This window comes from Lathamus discolor, chromosome 2 (assembly GCF_037157495.1).
Source record: "Lathamus discolor isolate bLatDis1 chromosome 2, bLatDis1.hap1, whole genome shotgun sequence".
NCBI lineage: Eukaryota > Metazoa > Chordata > Aves > Psittaciformes > Psittacidae > Lathamus > Lathamus discolor.
In genome coordinates this window covers 8,408,413-8,429,318 of record NC_088885.1, presented here as the reverse complement: position 1 = coordinate 8,429,318, position 20,906 = coordinate 8,408,413, and the positions used below count along the sequence as shown (strand labels likewise).

General features: G+C 37.9%; 1 protein-coding gene across 1 annotated transcript in view; it reads left to right on the top strand.

The window, feature by feature from the left end:
• CNTNAP2 (contactin associated protein 2) overlaps positions 1–20,906 on the top strand; it is a 1,034,819-nt gene that overhangs the window by 490,599 nt on the left and 523,314 nt on the right. Inside the window, exons 5-8 of the mRNA XM_065665653.1 lie at positions 3,200–3,403; positions 5,681–5,865; positions 9,011–9,154; positions 16,756–17,020. Of these exons, the coding sequence (XP_065521725.1) occupies positions 3,200–3,403; positions 5,681–5,865; positions 9,011–9,154; positions 16,756–17,020 (798 nt within the window). The remainder of the gene's footprint in view (positions 1–3,199; positions 3,404–5,680; positions 5,866–9,010; positions 9,155–16,755; positions 17,021–20,906) is intronic.

Below are 20,906 nucleotides of genomic sequence, written 5' to 3'. Positions count from 1 at the left end.
GTACATACAAAAATCTCAAGGAGGCATTCCCTGCCTCTTTTGACATCTTGTAAGGCAAGCAAAAAAAATAGGTTGATGTAATCTCTCTTACAATATTTTTCTAACCATTTTCTTTGTTTCTTCAAAACAAATTCCAGAAGTAATGTATTTACTTAAGTCATGAGAATATACAAGATAACCTGACCTCTGAAATCACATAGTGTTGCTTCTGAATACAGAGTATGAACCAGGGTGGCCTCATTTCTGAGAGCAACATCTGCGTCTGTGCCTGAGAAAACGTTTGCTCCTTGCATGCTGATGACTTTTTAATGGATTTCTTGCACTGCAAATACAACATGCCGTTCTGATATTTAATTTTGAGCTGATTTGACTTCCTGGAATTTGTCATTCAGAAGAATCGATCAGGCTGAGAGGCTTAGTTCAACTTAGAGCTTATGATTGGAATGTGTATTGTAAAGTGTATTTCATAAACAAAAGTGGTATTTCTAGCATATATTGTTACATTCTTATATATGAGAGATAAATTATATCCTAATAAATATGGGATATTGCAGTCAATTTATGTACTGTTTTATGTACTGAATAGAATTTCTTCACCATTTAGTTGTCATAAGCAATAAGGGGGGCAATTTATCATCTCATCAAAAGCCTTTGCAAGTTTAGGAAGATTTGGAATAGGTTCAAGTTATATGGTTGAATCTCTTTCATTGAAGAATTCAACTGCTAGCAACAAATCTGTCACCATTCGGTCTGAGTGTCTTTGTTATCTGATCAGAAGCAGAAATGAACAGAGACTGCATGATTGTTGTGCAAATAACATTTCTGTCTACTTGTCTTCTTTCTAATGGCAGTAAGAGTCTAGAACTGGTGCTTCTAGTTAAGTGATGCAAGGAATGGGAGGTATACATGGCACAGGTTATTACTAGCCTAGTAATTACGGGTGAGAAAATAGAAGAGTTGATGTATGGTTCTATATCATTTGAAGAAGTGATTGGAAAATTCTTCCCTTAAACCTCTTTACACAGACATGGAAATGGGTCAGTGTGATCCATGAAAAAGTCTATGCATTAAAAAAAACCAAAACACATAAATCTTGGCCACTGGGAAGATCCTTCAAATCTTTCAGTGGCTGTTACCCATCTGTTTGGTGACAATCTTCCGCTACTGATTCTCTTGTGCTAAAAAACTAGCGTGACACAGAAATGCATTGCATATGCCTATTAATCTTTTAGAAAGGAGAGGGACATCTTATGGAGACATGAGTAAACTTTCGTTATAGATCCTATGTCCTCATTCTGCTAGAACTCCTTGACTCCCACAGGAAGAATTTTATGGAGTCTTTGGCTGTTGTGAGTAGAGAATGAAAGTTTATTTCTTGGACTTTTTCTGATCTAACTTGGAAAGATAAGCAGAGTGCTGAGACTTACTTCCCAGGTTTAACACAGCTTTTTTTGACATGGTTAATGCTCCTTCTATTAATACTAGTGGCCTTTGTAACTGAGCCAGTGTGTATGAGTACAACATAGCATGTCTTAGATGAAATACATACACTTGATGCTGGTTTGCAGAAAATATTGCTTATCTGTAAAACTCTTTAGCTTAAAAAGCAGCAGCATTGTGAAGGTAAAATCACAAGCTGTGATGATCCGTGCAGCCCTGAGATACATAAATTTATCTTTAGTATGTTAGGTGGACCTGTCAGTCAGGAACTGTCCGCTGTCATGCTTCCCCTGTATCAGTCTTAAGAGCTGTTAACAGAGTTTCTGCAAGGTAGCAAAGTCTCCAACTTCTGCATTTTGTAATAATCCCTAGAGAGTCAATGGTTTGTGTCAAGTGAGGATAATGACTTTATTGTGATTATACATACAGATTTATTGGAGATGTACAGATGACAAATGGTTATGTCAATCAGAAACAGATATCACATACCACATCAGCATGCAGAGGCTCATAGTGTCAGCAAAACAAATGACCTGGAAGTAGTAGAGGACTATTTATTATAGTAGTGCTTTGTGGGGAAAATCCTGAATGATGGAAGCATAATGTGCTGGTCTTTATATCTGAAAACTTGTTATGCTCAGTGATGTAAGGATGTATGAATAGGCATCATGAATCAACGTGACTTTGAGCCTCTGCCTCAATTGGGTGTGTTTTAGTTAATGAATACAAGATGTGTTGTGGATTTTTTTGACTGAATAATGAAATAGATATCATTTATGAAAGGCTGGTTGTGGTTTTATATACTTTTCTCTAGAAAATAAATGTTAAACATCATGAAGCTTGATTAAATGGTCTTCTTTGACATTCAAAGAGCTCTTTTATCACTGTGAAAAGTATTTCTGGAAATTATGGAATGTGAAAAAGCATTCTGTACAGATGCTGGACGTAAGCAGTTCTTTGATAGCAATTAAGGTCCCAACAGTATTAAAAATTGACTCAGCAGACAGTTCGGGTGGTTCTTAAATTCTCATGGCAAAGATGGATGTACAAGTTTGGTTGGGCTATTCTCTGAATCAGGGTGTAAAATACTGTTTCAGAGATTAGTTGAAAGGAAGCATTTTTTAAATAAGTGTTTGACATATGTTCTAAGAACAAAGAACGAAGCCAAACCTGGACCAAAATTAGCCCAAATGACAGATTTTTTTTTTCCTGTGTTTTTTCTCAAAATTACTTAAGGGCATAGCTAACATGAGATTTCCATATAAAACTGAATTAAACAAGGTTTGTGCCTATGGTTCACATACAGCTTGAGGAATCTTTCAGAATTGCTAGGCAATTTCTTTGGGCTCAAGTTTTACTGCTTGTAATCTTCACAGATACCTATACTGGATTTTAAAGAGGTATCACATGAATTATTAATGACTGCTCAGAAGTTTGTCTGTCTTTTTTAACTATAATTGGGAAAGTTTGTATGGTAGCAACTGTATTTGAGAGAAACAAGAAGATGTTGAGTACAGCTGTAGTATTTATCCCCCTGAATCTGCCTTTTTTAATATGCTATGGATTAAATTTATGTCCTGCTTGGTTCCTACTTTTTATAGTATTAAATTATAGCCAAGAGAAAATATATTTACAATGCATATCACACTTGGATGTTTTTTGTTCTCTCCAGGTATAATCTACATACAGCACATCTGATTTTCCTGTGGCCATGGGAATATAGTCACTCATCAACAATGTTGTTTGCTTTTTCCTTTAGGGGCTGATGTTATCAATTTTGATGGCCATGTAGTGTTACCATACAGATTCAGGAACAAGAAAATGAAAACACTGAAAGATGTCATCTCTCTGAAATTTAAGACCTCTGAAAGCGAAGGTGTAATCTTCCACGGAGAAGGACAGCAAGGAGACTATATCACCTTGGAACTGAAGAAAGCAAAGCTTGTTCTAAGTTTAAATTTAGGTATGCTTTGGTTGTTTAGTTTTGGGTACTTTTTAACTCTCCCACAACAAATTTATGTTAAATATTACATCCTTTTTCCCCCACAGTAATATGGTAAACCACATCATTTAATTAGGCAATTTGATGAAAATGATGCTCACTCCCTTTGTATATGATTTTTTTTTTTTTTGATTGTTCGTTCTATTCCTTCCTTTTTCCTGTGAAAATAAGATTATACAGAAAAACAGGATCACCAATATATTGTAGCTAGGAACTTGCACCAAACATAAAAGCCAGGCTAGAATTACATTTGGCCTCAGCTGTGGCTTTATGTGAGAGAAGGATGCTATCGTCAATGCTAGAGAAACAAAGGTCACCCTTAGGAGCCTTCAGCAAAAAAGTATCAATCTGGGCAGCAATAGACCGCATGAAGTTGAGGTTCAGCAGCCTTCCTAGAATATGAGAAGGAGGACTAAGAAGGAAGACATGCCAGTTTATCAGGCAATCTTATGATGAAATCCTGTATACATTAGTTCCAGCACCCTTTTTTCCTTCCAGTGAATGACTACAGGCTCATGAGTGACTGTAGTTATAAAGTACATTTATTATGAAGAAACACACATTTATCTGGTTTCAGTTTGCTTTGGGCTTTTTTTTAACTTCAAACAAGAGAGTTTTAGAAAAAGGTCCCATGAAGCTTTCTTTAGTTCTCTTACAGACATGTGAAGAGTAAATTATTCTGTTCGTTATTTACATTGAATAGTAATTATTTCCGCTAGCATTTTCTCCTTTTTCGAAAGATCAACGTGAGCAGATGATGAGGAGGAAAGCATATCTTCCTATAGCATTTAGCTATTTTTGCAATACTAACCCCTTCATTTCCAGTTTCTCCATAATCTTCAGTCTGTCTTAATAAGCTATTGCAACTTCCATATATGTGCTTGGTGGGGATGATCCTGAATCATTAGACAGATAAATCAGAATGGGCCCTGTGACACACATTCAATAGACAAAAGTAATAAAAGTAATGTTTTGTGGTGTTATTCTTCCTCTTTCTGAGGGTGTATTGTGTTTGCACCAGTCAGTGGACAAACGTGTTCCTTTTGCCTGGTGAAATCCAGAGGCATAGTTTCAAACATAGGGGATGGAGGCAGAGGAGGAATGGGGAGGCAGGGTTTGATTTAGGTTTCACTTTGCCCTGGATTTGACTTTGAATTGAAGAAATTAAGGCTCATGCGTGGTTTGATTTCTTTACGTAGTTTTTAACCAACAGCTGTTGGTCATTGGCCTTCAGCAAAAAGGCAGTGTGGTCATTTGTAGGGGAGTAATGTCTTAAGCCATGGAAACGTGATTTGCCAGAACGTGTTAGCAACATGCACAAACCTTAATGTCTGAGTTGCAGGCATGCTTGATGGCAAGAAATTCTCAGATCCAGAAATGCCTTAGGTCCTCATGTATTCACAACATGGAAGATTGTACTGAGTTATTGGGCAATGCAGCAATTTTTTTTAACTTACTGCTGTATTAGTCATTTGCTGCTTCAGCTGAGATGCATGCTCTCTGTCTTTGCTGGCTTAGCTATGTCAGTCAGATTGCAAAGAGGCATAGCTGCACTGGCAAAAGCCCCTGGAAAACACAGCCAAGAACTCCAAAACTGTACTCTTGCCAGTAGTCTGATTTCCAGAATAAGAAGGTTGCTGCAGGAGGGAAGGCTGAAATAAGCTATGTTAGCAGAAGACAGTTTTTGCTACTGTTAGCTCAGCCTGCACTAAGTCTTTTCCTATACACTCACTGGTGTAGCTATACTGGCAGGGCCTACAAAGTGTAGAACTTAAGCTGAAAAGGCTGTTACCAAAGTCTGTTATCAGGCACCATGTCCTCCTCAAAAGTCATAGGTCAGTACAGTTCCAGGGAATCTCAGGTCCTGGCCCAGAGGTGACAGCTTTTCATTGCTGTAGTGTAGGGCTAAAAATGCAGAAATCCCCTAGCATTCCCTAGATGAAAACATCTTTATGACTGAAAAGTTGGTACTGCTTCTCTGGTTCACCTCCATATAACTACTGTTACAGATAAGTGTTTATACAGCTCACTGATCAGATACCTGTTGTGTTTGGTTTAGCTCTTTGTACTTATGGCAGCAACTCTTCACTGGGCAGATCTCAGCTTCATAGTGGACTGACTTTCTCCAGCTTATTATGTGTCTGGTATGATTCAGGTGAAATATTGACAGAGCAAGAGGAAGATGTTTGGTTGACTGGTATGAGGTGAGAATTGCTGTTGTTTCTATTCTCATGTTAGGCAGCAACCAGCTTGGCTCTATTTATGGCCACACGTCTGTGATGACAGGCAGCCTCTTGGATGATCACCACTGGCACTCCATCATCATAGAGCGCCACGGGAGAAACATCAATCTCACCCTAGACAGACACATGCAGCACTTCAGAACCAATGGAGAATTTGATTACTTGGACCTGGATTATGAGGTAGACATTGAAACTTGTTTTCATTCAACTGGCTTTATAAAGATTAGTCCAATAAGAAAAGAAAAGGAATATAATTTAAAATGTTTTGGGACCTTTTTTGTACGTTTATTTTTATTATTTTTCCCTAATATTTCCTGAAATATTCTTTTCTGCATTGTTCTCTTTTAAGTGTAAATTAAGTTTCTCTTCATTAGCCTACCAGATTTCATCTGGTGGAAAAGTCATCTCAGCCATTTGTTTTTAAATGAGAGATCTATGTTACTCAGCAAGCTTAGCTGTAAAAGCAGCTGCTCTAAGTGGGAACTAAATTAAAGAAACATCGTACAATCTGCTGTTGCATTCAGGTGATAGTTTTTCACCGAAATCAAAAAAAGAATCTCATTCTGTGGTGACAATTAGTATTTTTATTTAGCAAAGCAAGCAGATGAGAGCCTTTTTACTATATGGATCTTGATCTTTCCTAGGTAGGTAGTTCCTTGCATTTTCACAAATACACCATCAGTAACTTCATTAGATAAAGAAGCAGTAAAGAGTTACGTGAGTCCTACGAAAACTTTTGTTTAATCTGTCAGATTAATGCACACAAGTGTTGGTAAAAATGAGACATGGATTTGTTGTTTGATTACACTCTGCTTCTGCTACTGTGAACTTGTTTGGTTCCTCTAAATTGTTATTCAAACTTCAGCATGTTGCTTATTACAAACTGTGTATAATGATTTTCTTTACTGTTTCTAATGAGCCAAGTACATGTGTTTATGTGGTTGCAACTTTTCGAACACCGAGAGGGCATCAACATTAACTTGCATATTGATAGTTTTATGATCTTTTGATCAAGAGTATAATGTGAATGTTTAAAAAAAAAATTTTATTATAAATGAATAATTTTACTTATATCCCAACAAATCTTTATGAATGCCTTCTTTGGTAGCATTAGAATGAGAAAATAATGAGCAAATTTGCCTATACTTCTGTTATTTATTGAGCACTAAACGTCTGAATCGGGCTTCCGAAAACTCACATGAATAGATTTTATTACAGATTTTCAAGGAGTGAACTACAGAAAAGTTAGACTGAATATTACAAGCCAGGGCTGGGCAATTTAAATATATAGATACCCCCATATATATATACACACACATGCGCACACATATGCAAATATGTATGTGTGTGTGTGTGTGTGTATGCATGTTTACATGATTAATACACTACGCCTAGTAAGAGTAGGATCCAGGAGATTCACCTTCCTCTCTTCTCTGACATTAGAGGCCTCACTGACAGTTCTCAAAGGTACATTTCAGTCTCTTAACGTTTAATGGAACTTACTTGAATGGGTATGGATACTTGTTTCCGTGGTTCATCCAAATGCAGGAGCCTTAACCTCTTCTCATTCTTTCCTCTCAATTATCTCACTGGTTTTGGAGTTCGTTACCACAGATGAAATTTCAATGTGTTGCCCTTGTGGTAAAATAATCACGGTGGCTAAATCTGAAAGAGTGAAAATAATTTTTCATCAGAATAAGCTTTGAGGTTACATTCAGAAATGTTAAGTAATCACAGAAAAGGAATAAACATCAGTTTCGATTGCATTTCAAGATCAAAAAACAAAATCCTCATGAGTCCTTAACTTAATGTCATGGTTCGTGGGTTTTGCAGTTTCAGTCCTTTCCTTCAAAATGCTTACCTTTCCATTTTCTGTTGTCCAAACATGGCTACAACATACAAAAGAAATTAACAGTAATGGTTTAACAGCCACTAAAATGTTACAGTCACGTTCTCCAGTTCATGTAAAGTGCTGTGTCTTCTCTAAAGTCATGTCCCTTTATATTACCTGGGGATGTGTCCTGGAAAATGCTTCCACATGGCTGGTGTGTGCTGTTCATGAAGATTCAGGTTTTCAGCTGTATAGCTTTAGTTCTTTTTATATGCCAAGTCAAAACCTCCTCTTTGGGATAGAAAGTGATATCTTACATGCTTTTAAAATGGAAAATGTGTCCCTAGAGCTGTGTTTTCCTGCTCTCAGTAATAACAAATGGAATTACAATGAATAATATTTAAAAGCTTGGGTCTGCCAAACCTCAACAGCAGATTGTAAGTGGTCATTTTTGTGAGCATCTGTGGGACAGGAAGACTAGGTGTCATTGCTATTTATGCCATCATCTATTGGACATAAATATTTAACATAGATTGCAGGGATTAATATCACAAGTCACTTATTCTTCACATTTGGGCTGCAAAACATTAATGAAAACATGTAGCATTTATTCACTTCCAAACATTTCAGAAAAGACCCTAATGTGGTAGAGAACTGTATAGTCTCTATGGAGTGACAGGGAGAGACTTCATGAGATGAACATTTTTAGTTACTAAACCACTTGGTTTTCTTCATTCTTTAGCAGTAGTGATTCTGGATAACCCAGTGTTTTAGGGTAATGAAATTCAGCATTAAGAGAAAAACAATCCCTGTTTGACTTTGATGGCTGAGTCTTTGCAGTGGTTGTCTTCATCTCCATGGAGCTCATTCGGCCTACGGAAGTCATGTGGTAACTCCTCATTGACTATAACTACATCATAAAAGCATGTTCTCAGTGGTGGGAAGTGCTTCTGTCTAACACAGAAGAGCATTTTTAACTATGTGATTCTGTAAAATGCTGCTGAAGTAGATATATAAGCTTTAAAGGAAACAAATGGTATTGGAGCCCACTGCTGCTGTGTTGTAGTCTGAGCTCTGGCACACAGTTAGAACTGAGTGAATGATTTGAATCAAATTATCCAGCTAATTCCGTGTCTACTCTTGTCCAGAAAAATACTGGAATGGACATTTATTCTAAGTTCTTTGTTTCAGATGCATGTTGTTCAGTAGCAATCAGAAGACCAGTTGATATATGAATAACCGTGATGTCTATCTGGACAATTGTAATAATAATTGGGATTTACTACCATAAATGTTTGCAATCAGAAATTCATTACAGATTTTTCTCATGCTTTTGGAGTGCTTATTTGATACTTCCCTTTTCTGCAAGCAGTATTGCCAGCTCTCTCATTCACTGTGTTCGAGTGTTCAAAGAAAGAAAATACATCTGCAGCAAATTTGTGTAAAAGTCTTTGCCCTCCAGTAACTATCTGCCATTTTCTGTTTCATTTAAAGATAACCTTTGGAGGCATGCCGTTTTCTGGGAAGCCAAGTTCTAACAGTAGGAAGAATTTCAAAGGCTGCATGGAGAGCATCAACTACAATGGCAATAATATCACTGACCTTGCCAAAAGGAAGAAATTGGAACCTTCTAATGTGGTAAGAGCATAATTTAATGGTTATCTACACTTCTGCTTCTCTATCAAAGGAGACTAGAAGGTTTGTGAGTTGTGTAGCTGGTATCCTTCTGTTATACTGGAATGATAGAGAACACAAACCAAATTTTATCACGTACCCAAGGATCTTACTGTATGTACATTTGTGGCTTCTTTTTTATTATTATGTCTGAGCATTTTATTTCTGGGGTCCCATTTCATCCTTCCAGAATTAACTTTCAGTATCAGATAATTACTTTTTGAAAGAAAATAAGCTGAACCAGTAAGCACTTCTTTCCTTTCCTCCCAAATTATAGTAGTCCAAAACCAGCACAGACAAGCTTTATTATTAAATCAATTGCAGCTTTCTTGTGGCTTTAAACTCCGGTATCCACCATCCCTGCAGAGCTAGTTGGATTGCAGAAGTCGTTCTACAGGCCTTTCTGGTAACTCTGAAAAGCCTTGATACATTAGACTTGGAAATCATTATTTAGCTTAATAACATTATACAGCTTATTAGCATTTTATTCTATCTTTTTCTCTTGCTTAAGCGTTCATGGTTTCTTTCATGTTCAAACTTGTGACTTTATGGGCAGAGCGATTAAAAAAGAATGTACTTTAATTACTGTATTTTTAAGGCTCTAAGTGTTCCTAAAATTTCTTGCCTGCACACAAAGGCGATGTGAGTAAGAAATAAATGTATTATTGCCATGAATTTGAGACAGTCTGAATAAGTTGTTCAAGACTTTCTCCTACACAAGTTTACAGTATTCACAGACTGCTGCTAACTATATGTATGGTTCCACTATTGCTTTTCTCTTTAAGTAGTAAAGAGTAAAGATGTACATATGCAGCGATGATAAAGTCCAAAGGATTGATTATTATTTGCTTACTCCTTGATTAATAATGCTGAAGCATTACTGTGCATATTTTAATACTGAATAATTACTATACATAGTAATACTGAAGTTTTACTATACATATTCTTACATATGAACAATATGGCTAGATGGTCAAGGTAACACGAAGGATAATTCTGAGTATGTGGTGTTTGCCTGTACAAACTCAGTAATACAGCCTGGCAGTTAGAACTTTTTCTGTACATTAACTTCTTCAGTGTTCTCACAGGCAAAGAGCATGGTACACGTGCCATGAAGGAAGACTCCACTTCTAGAATTTTTTGAGCCAGTTGCAGGAACTCCAGAATCTTTGGCTTAACTTTTTTTCCCCAAATTACGTATGATTTCCTGTCTGCAGTACATTTTAAGCTTGTAAAGTAACCATGATTTTCAAGCATCTTTGTACAGAAGCAGTCTTTCCATTTCACACAGTCAAGCCCACTGCGAGTTAGTAGAACATATTCTCTAAACCTCTTTCGGAGCAGAAGTGTTGCTTAAGAGGTTTCTGTAGTGCAATTCCTATCCTTTCACAGGTGTGACATAGAATTTTCAGTCCTGCTAGCTATGACAGATTATCTCTGGTTTTTATTTGCTTGTTTCTTTGTTTGTTTTTAGAATTGTTACCTGTAACATGAAAGTAAACTCCACATAAGACGCTTCGGTAGCGTTAGTGCTACATCAGGAGACTATGGCATGCTAGCTTAATTTGATGGTGCTGTTGATTTCCAATTCTAAGAATGGCTATAAAAATAGAAGTGAGCTTTGTTTTCAGTAGAATTACTTAAATTGCTTCAGCTCTTCAAAAGCAAAATCAATTTTAATCTAACTAAATCAACATGGATTTTTATGTTTCTTACAAAAGGGTTTTTTTTCCTCCTAGTTCTTAGTCTGATTTACCATGAAAAATAGATTACATTGAGAGCACTGTTGTTGTTAATCATGTTTATGATGATGGCACTTAAGCAATCCAACAAAGATCAAAGCTCCATTGTATCAGATCCTGTACAAACCCACAACAGTAGGCACACCCTGCCCTAAATGGTGTATTGTATGAAGAGGCAAGACAGACAAATGTAATGGTGTGGAACACAGAATCACAGAATCACAGAATCCCAAGGGTTGGAAGGGACCTAAAAAGATCATCTAGTCCAACCCCCCTGCAAGAGCAGGGTAACCTACAGTACATCACACAGGAACTTGTCCAGGCGGGCCTTGAATATCTCCAGTGTAGGAGACTCCACAACCCCCCTGGGTAACCTGTTCCAGTGCTCTGTCACTCTTACAGTAAAGAAGTTCTTCCTGATGTTAACGTGGAACTTCCTATGTTCCAGTTTACACCCATTGCCCCTTGTCCTATCACTGGATATCACTGAAAAAAGCCTAGCTCCATCATCCTGACACCTACCCTTCACATATTTGTAAACATTGATGAGGTCACCCCTCAGTCTCCTCTTCTCCAAGCTAAAGAGACCCAGCTCCCTCAGCCTCTCCTCATAAGGGAGATGTTCCACTCCCTTAATCATCTTTGTGGCTCTGCGCTGGACTCCTTCAAGCAATTCCCTGTCCTTCTTGAACAGAGGGGCCCAGAACTGGACGCAATATTCCAGATGCGGCCTCACCAAGGCTGAGTAGAGGGGGAGGAGAACCTCTCTTGACCTACTAACCACTCCCTTTCTAATGCACCCTAAGATGCCATTTGCCTTCTTGGCCACAAGAGCACATTGCTGGCTCATGGTCATCCTCCTATCCACCAGGACCCCCAGGTCCCTTTCCCCTTCACTACTTTCCAGCAGGTCAACCCCCAACCTGTACTGGTACATGGGGTTGTTCTTCCCCAGATGCAAGACTCTACACTTGCCCTTGTTAAATTTCATCAAGTTTCTCCCCGCCCAACTCTCCAGCCTGTCCAGGTCTCGCTGAATGGCAGCACAGTCCTCTGGTGTGTCGGCCACTCCTCCCAGTTTTGTGTCATCAGCAAACTTGCTGAGGGTGCACTCAGTTCCCTCATCCAGGTCATTGATGAAAATATTAAACAGCACCGGTCCCAGCACCGACCCCTGAGGAACTCCACTAGTCACAGACCTCCAGCTAGATTCTGCGCCATTGACCACAACTCTCTGCCTTCTTCCTTTCAACCAGTTCTCGATCCACCTCACTACTTGATCATCAAGCCCACACTTCCTTAGCTTATCTATGAGGATGCTGTGGGAGACAGTATCAAATGCCTTACTGAAATCAAGAAAAACTACATCTACCGCTCTACCATCATCCCTCCACCTAGTCACTTCCTCATAGAAGGCTATAAGGTTGGTCATACATGACTTCCCCCTCATAAAACCATGTTGGCTGTTCTTAATGACCCCCTCATCCTTGATATGCCTAGTGATGGAGTCAAGAATAAGTTGTTCCATCATCTTTCCAGGGATGGAGGTAAGGCTGACCGGTCTATAATTACCCGGGTCCTCCTTCTTGCCCTTCTTATAGATTGGTGTGACCTTTGCCATCCGCCAATCCTCAGGCACCTCGCCCATTTCCCACGACTTACCAAAGATGATGGAAAGTGGCCTAGCAATGACCTCCGCCAGCTCCCTCAGCACCCGTGGGTGCATTCCATCCGGACCCATCGATTTACAGATGTCCAGTTTGCATAGCTGATCCCTAACCCAATCCTCATCTACCAAAGCAAACTCCTCCTTTGTCCTGACTCCTTCTGGGGCTATAGAAATCCGGGGCCCTCGGGGAGAGTCTGCAGGAGTAAAGACAGAGGCAAAGAAGGCATTCAGCACCTCTGCCTTCTTTATATCCTCTGTCTCCAGGGTACCCACTTCGTTCAGCAGTGGGCGTATATTGCCTCTTGTTTTAGTTTTATTTGCTATGTATTTGAAGAAGCCCTTTCTATTGTCTTTAACCCGACTAGCAAGATTGAGTTCCAAGGAGGCCTTAGCTGTCCTAATTGCCTCCCTACATCCTCTAACAACTGTCCTATATTCCTCCCAAGCGGCCAGCCCCTCCTTCCATAATCCATAGATTCTCCTTTTCCACTTGAGTTTGCCCAGCAGCTCCTTGTTTAACCACGCCGGTCTCCTAGATCCCTTACTTGACTTCCTACTCATTGGGACGCTCCGATCCTGAGCTTGGAAGAAGCGGTCCTTGAATGCTAACCAACTATCTTGAGCCCCTTTACCGCCTAGTACACTTTCCCATGAGACTTCCCTTAGCAGTTGACTGAAGAGGCCAACACAGGCAGAGTAATCAGTATGGTGATGAGAAGCATCATAAGGTGGGGGAAAAAACAGAGGGAAGAAGGATGTTAAAGAGGTGTGTGGCAGAAGAAAAACTATTCTTAGATACAGGCAGTTGAATTTCAGAAATCACATAGTGAAAGGGACTTGACAAGTTAATTTTACAGAATGAGGAGGCCCAGAGAATCAACGATGATAATAAGATGATAATCTTGATTTTTTTTTTAGGTCTCATATACATAGGTATATGAGCAAAAAATGCGCCACAAGGCATCTCTTTACTGAAGAGTAAGGATGTAAAGACAATTTAAAGTACTTTAAACTTAAAGGAAGTCCATCACTGACTTTAATAGTGTATTTCTTTTAGAGAGTAAAAATAAGGGGGAAAAATTGCAATCCTTTGTAACTGATAAGATGGCAATGATTTACTGGGGAGAATGAATCAGATGAATGGTCATAAGCAGTTATTGTTCTTATTAGTTGAGCCTGACTTGTTTTCATAGAAGATAAATGACACAAATTATAAAGATGCCCAAAAGGGAGAGTTAGGGGAAAAGAACAATCAAGACAGAGAATAGAAGGGTCTGCTTTTCTTCTGAACCAAGTTGCAAACAAGAATTGGCAGTGACTAACTAGCATAGTAGGTGCTCACTGTTGTATACAGCTTGACTCAGGACTAAGACAGAAACAGGAAACGTGCTTGTAAACAATCTTCCAGACTATCTTTTCTGTATTTTCTACTAAAATATAACAAGCCTTGTAGGAATTTCATTATCTTGTGTAAGTGAAGAATATTGACCCTTACACCACTAGTGAGAAGAGGCTAGAATATGCAGCTAACAAGAAGCAGCCCAGAGAAATTTGAGTTTAGGAATGTAGTCACTTTATCAAACCCATCCAGAGGTATATTAAGAGCAAGCAGTGTGAATACTGATTTGATTTAGCTTCTACAGAACAGACTCCACTCTTTTAAAGCCTGTAACTGAAAACTGGTGGGGAGAATCGTATTTGCTACCCTTCATTTTTACACCCACTTAGGTCTATGCTCCACCCAATTCTGCAACTCCTGTGCCCTGTATTACTAAGTTCAGTCATATACAAACTTAAGATGACTCTTTTCATTAAATTATTTTTATTGAGTGAAGATTGTGTTAAGCTTAAAGATTAATAATAAGGTATTTTGATAAAAAGTACTGAAATAACACGATAAACATCAGCATACATTGCCTGTAAGGTATGAGCCTTATTTAACAGGTATTGCAGTCTTAACAAACCCATTACTTCTCATTTGGGAGCAATGTATTCAGCCAGTAGCTCTATTAATTGGGAAAGGATTTAAGACCCGGTAGTAGTTCCACAAGGGGTAATATCTGATTGTGGGTAAGAAAAATTAGTTTATAAGAAGTAAACATGAAGCTAATTTTCAAGACGGATAAAAGATCATTATACAAAGCTCATGAGGCCCAAATTAAGGTCTTTTTACCATTTCCCTTCCAATGTACTATGAAAAATTCTCTGTTAAGACCAGTAGTTTCAATATAAATGGCCAGTATATTTTTGACTATGAGATGTCATTGCCCAGAGAACTATTCAGCAAGAAACTCTGAATCTGTAGTAAAGGATCTATGTCTCTTTGAAAAACAGGGATGTCTTTATAGAGACAAACTGCAGATTAGTTCTAACTCTTGACTTTGACCTAATGAGTGAACTATATCAGATGGGCTGTATTTCACAGTCAAAGAGGGAATTGATAATCCCGTTCAGATTAATGAGTAGTTCAGTAGGGAAAATACTAAGTAGCAAAGAAATAGGAATTGTATCTTAACTTCCTCAAGAAATCTTTTATGCGGTCAGGCTGGTGATGGTGTGAAAAAGGATTTGAATGCATTTAGTGCCGTTAACATTTATAGGTGTTACACGTGCACGTACCCAAAGCATCTGGATGACAGGAGAGTGTCAGTTAGATATGAAAGCCGCCTTGTTATGAGGAAATTGTTAGTTCCTCTCGGTAACAAGGCAGAAAAAGAAACTCTTAAAAATGTCTAATAAAATGCTTTCTGAGCATTACTTAATTGGAATCTAACTGAACTGTGAGATGTCAGCTCTTATGAATTGCTGCTGCCTTCTGTGTCTCCACAGGACTGTGTAGCAGGAGTCATCACTGTAGTTGTGACTGTAGAATGTTAACAAAGGGTTGCAGAGGGTATTTATGTCACACTCCAGCTTATTATTTTCTGTATTTAAAATCTGTGGTTGAAGCAAAAATATTCTGTAGCACAGTTGGAAATACTGAGACTAAAACTAGTCAAACAGATGAGTTAGTTGGCTGGAAACTTACAATCTCTAGACAATTTTTAAACAAAAAACCCCACTCAGAATAGCCAAGCACCTTTGCAACAAAGGAGTTAAGTGGATGTCCTTTGCCTTTTCTGAGACAATAGTTGTACTTTTGCTCATCACACTGTAATTTAAAAGTTTCCTATACTTGTTTTAGCTGATTATTTTCCTAAATTCTTGGCTGTTTTCTGTTACCTGTGAAACACAGGTGTATGAAAAGAACATGGTTTATAATGCGAGGTTTTATGATAAAGATAGGAGTGAATCCTTTAGGAGATCAGTATGAAGAAATCTCTAGTTCCCTATTAACTGCAAACATCAGTGTTTCTTAACTGATGATGGAGGCTGCCAAGTCGGTAATCTGGTTGATACTAGTTCTACTGGCCTTTATGCGTAAGCTATTTTAAAGCCTTGCAATCAATAAAGTTGACTAGATTTTTGTCAGTGTCCCAGAAAGTAAAATTTTACAGTGTGAAAACTGCAGTTTCTTTTACAGAGAAAATTACTGAGTTACTACAAACATTAGGTATTGATCGTGATCATGTACTCCAAATCCTTCTATTTAATGAAATGAATTATTAGTTTATCTAGTATTATCTAGTAGAAAACACAACAGAGAGGCTGGCTCTTCATGAGGTATTATGTCCTTTCACAACTTCATGTATTGTATTGATTAACACATTGATATAATGGTATTTGGAAAGCTTTATTTCATTTTTGTAAAACAAGGAATTAGTGCTCTGTTGTAGGCATCTTTGGTGGCCACAAACAAGCTGGAGTTTCTCTGTGATTAATTTCTTCATCTTTGGATTTGGAATTTTACTGCTTTTATCTAATCTTTATCTTAGACTTTAAATGTGTAGGGCGAAGACTGCCTCTTACTGTGTACTTGTTCAGAACAAAATACAGGGGGGTCATTGCTAGACAAAACAGAAACATCAGCAACAACACTGTAATAGCAACAATAACAATAATAATAGTAATAGCACATTTGTACATGCAACTTTCATCAATCACAGTAGTCAAGGCTTAATACAACCTAGAATACTTTTCTAGAGGTAGCTACGAATGTAGTGGAGTCTTATATTTTGCTTATGTTTTTGCTTCTTTTCTTGTGTTTTACTTAGGGAAATTTAAGTTTTTCTTGCGTGGAGCCACATACAGTGCCTGTCTTTTTCAATGCAACCAGTTACCTTGAGGTTCCTGGTCGTCCAAGCCAGGACCTGTTTTCAGTCAGTTTCCTTTTCCGAACCTGGAACCCCAATGGACTTCTTGTCTTCAGCAACTTTGCAGATGACCTGGGGAACGTTGAGATCGACATAAATGAGGGCAAAGTCAGTGTCCATATCAATGTCACACAAGTGAAGAAGAACCGAATAGACATCTCATCAGGTAAGTGTTGTTCTATTTTAATTGGTATCCTTTTTCTTGGTGTTGTTTAAAAGCATCATGGCCCTAAAATTAGAACAGCTGTTTTACCAGACTTTAACGACATTAAATCCTGTTTCATCGAGCAAGAGGTAGAAGAATATTGAAACAGTTGTTAGATTAAAAAAAGAAGACACAAATGTTCTGTTGTGAAACCAGACAAAGTATTGCCCCTTATCTCTGAGGCAGTATTGCTTCTATTTTCCTTCCTTCCATCTGTCTTGAAGTCTTCTCTGCAAAAGTATTTGGTTTCAAAGGAGGAGGGTATTTCCATGTTGAGAGTAGCCTAATAATTAGGCTGTTCCTGCTACTACCTAATAATTAGGAAGCTCTCATTAAAGAGGAAAAAAAAAATACCAAACCCCAACCATGTTTGTTTTAACTACAAGGCTGGCCTGAAAAGTACTGTGGCATTCTCTAAGTGTGCTTTAGAGTCATGCTACCGGTGTGCCAGAGCTTTTACACCTAACTAAGTAGGTTTTGGAATACTGGGTATAAGGTGCAGGATTAGGTTTGTTGCTGGAAGAAAGCGTGGGTGTTATTGTCAGTTGTTTGCCTTTTGATATTACTCGATACTTTTATACTGATAAATTATACTTTCAGTTTATATTCTTTATGGGCATTTCTGGATCAGCTATAGCTACATCATGTCAGTCGACACTTTTCAAAGCAGTAATAACCTAATCATGGTTGGAAGATACATGGTTTCTTGCAAATGGGTCTAGATCCATATAAAAGAAACAATCCAGTGATTATTTCAAATAGCAGTTATGGCAACCTAATTTTTCAAATAGCAGTTATGGCAACCTAATTTCTCAGCCTGATTTTGCCTGAAGTCATCTGTGGTTACTGTTTTCTCTTAATTTCATAGTGGAGTCTTCAGTCTTCAAGAGGATTGATCTACTGGCCTAGCTCTGAATGAATGACAGAGGGTTTATGTCTACTTACTTGTTTGATTTCTATTTGAAAATACATTGTCTGCATGGTCATATAAACAGTAATGTGAAGAAATGTAAGAAAAAAAATAAAAAATGCCTTTTTTTAATGAGAAAACATGTGTTATGTAGGAAAGTAACATTTCATTTGGTACGTGGACATTTTTGAGTTTTCTTTTTTTGCCCTGTTAATGAAATAGGGTGAAATTAAAATAATGAAATAGGCATGAAATGAAAATAATTATTTTAACCATAGAACTGAGTAAAATGAGTAACAACAACTAAAAATCAGAGTTTGCCTGTTTCGTAAAATTTAAATCTTTTTATGAGAAATGTGTACCTCCTTCCATCATTACATTTTGTTTTAGCATAAGAAGTCAACGCCATAGATTGCAATTTAGCATTTCATTGCCTCTTATGTAAATACTCTCATAAAAGAATTAAGTAATGTTTTGGTACTACAGGAGGATCTTGAACAGGAATGTTTTTTTAAGGTGCTAGTGCATCATAATTAGGAAACACATGAAATTATCAGCTTCAGTTCTTTCTTCCTTAGCTGTACCTAGTACAAATCCCAGTTTACAGGGAGAAGTGGCTATGCACAGTAGTTCTTCATGAGCTTCCTCGTGCCTCTCAACAACTTGCCACTAATTTTGCCCAGTATTTGTCTTGATATAAAACCATTCTGACATTCCATTACATTTACATTCTGATAAGAAAACACATGTGAGCAGTTCTGGTTTGCTCTTCTGGTTTCTCTTAGACCTTCACCCACAAAACCTCCCCAACTACCGTGGTGTAGAACCAGGGTTTTCATATTCTGACTTTCTTCTGAAATATTCTGAACTGAATGTTCTTCAGAGTAAATCTTTTCAGTCCGTATGATCAGTTAATGTATTAGCCCAAGAATCAAATGCAGCCACTCATTTTTATAGCCATGATGCTATTCTTAATCTCCATAAAACCCACTATCTAAATACAACAGTTTGAGTATTTTAAAGAGTTAGCAGTTTCCTTTGTTATTACAATTTATATCACAGTAAAAATGCATTTATTGTTTAGTTTTCAATGTGTGAACATTTTATTTTTGCATAGCTATCCTGGGACGGTATTGATTTATTTTTATGCTTTCATATTTAGTTTCATACTTGGTTGCAACAGGCATTTCAGTGCCTGTGAAATGAATTGTGTGTGCGAACGCAGGAAGGCAAACTGGCATCTGCCAGGAAAGGCTGCAGAAAGAACGTTGCTCTTGTACAGCAAATATCACAGCGACCTTCTTGTTCCGTTCTTGTGCAGGGAATTAAGACGTCAGCATATAAACCTGCTGGGTTTATGTAGAAGTCACAGTGGTCTGCCTTTGACACGAAGATTTCTGTTGTAGTCCTGTAGATATAAGATGCACATTTTCTCACTGATTATTTTTAACAGCTGTCAAAGCAGAATTTTGTTTAGTCAAGTGTGCAGCCTTTTATGTAATTGCATGTGTAGGGTATGAATAATCAGAGTTCTATCCAATGGGAGGTACACCCCCTTTTTGTCATGAAGAATTAGGCTAACTAAATCCACAACCTAGGTGCAGATGTGTTTTGTATTTCAGAGCTTTGCTGTACTTTTGCCTGACACCTGTAACTGTGTACTTTCCCTGGAGGAAGCTGATTTCTCTTAGTCCTTATTTATATGCCTCTTGTAATTTACTAACTTACTTCCATGAGCAGTTTTTAGTGCCAGCTTTCCATGTTGACATGGGGACATCAGCAGTTCATTATGGGGCATAGTCTAATGCTGGCTGTAGAAACAGTAGCTGAACTGACCAGCAGGAATTCCATGAGAGAACTGTGTGCTGATGTGCAGGTGGCAGTTTGTTCCTGCATGTCTCTGTACCAAAGGTACTAGTGTGGAACACAGTTCCGGTTTATCTGGCTTTCAGTGTCATAATATTCTTTAAGCACATGAAAGCTGCATGCACTGAGTAGGGAACTCTATTTTAGCATGAGTTCAAATAAATGGGTAAGTCTATCCTTCCAGTGTATCAAATATAGTTAAATTCCCACCTTTCTCACTGGTAGCTGGGCGCTTTGAATGGCTTTACTGAGTGAACTACTTCATGAAGTGCTTTGTGATTCCTGGGAGGGATCAGACAGTATGTGAAGATTTTCTTGTCGCCTTGGTGTAACTTTCATACCTGATTCACTTGAGCATTTAGTTTAAGGAGAGAAAGGCAAATTCAGTTTGAAATATTTTGATGACACTTTACAAAAATAAAAATGAAATAATGCATAGGAGGTACAGTTAACAGGGCTGCACTTCTAGTCCCATATAGCACACACACCTGTGTTTCATACTTACCTATAGAATCAGGTGAAGAGTTTACAGAACATTATAAAAAGATCTGTAGGCAACATCAAATAATCAGCAAGCAGACTATTGACTATTAAAAAGTGAGAGCTACTTCTAATCTGAGAATTCAGAAATAGGTTTATATTTTTTATGCCAATTAATTCTACTTTTTCGGGTTTATATACTGCATATAGTGAATGAAGGGATTCAGTAATGTGGTCAAATAGAAAGCATGAATGCAAAATGTAGTAAAATGCAACAGACTTTTGTGCTGACCTGGTAAAGCAGAATCTCAGGTTTTACTTGACGTGGCTGTGCCTTATGTAACAGTGGTCAAACAACTAGACTTTGACCTGTCCTGTGCTTCAGCTTGGTGAAAGGTGGGGGTAATAAAGAAATGTTAAATCAGTAATACTTTTTTCACTTTGTCCATAAGGTGTACACTCTTTTGCCCATAATACAATTTTGACAGTAACAGAATATTTTACCTAATATGCAGTTTAGCTTTCAAATAGTAGTACAGATGAAAGGGACAAAGATGGTTAGTCCTTGTGCTTGTATTTACTGCTTGGTTT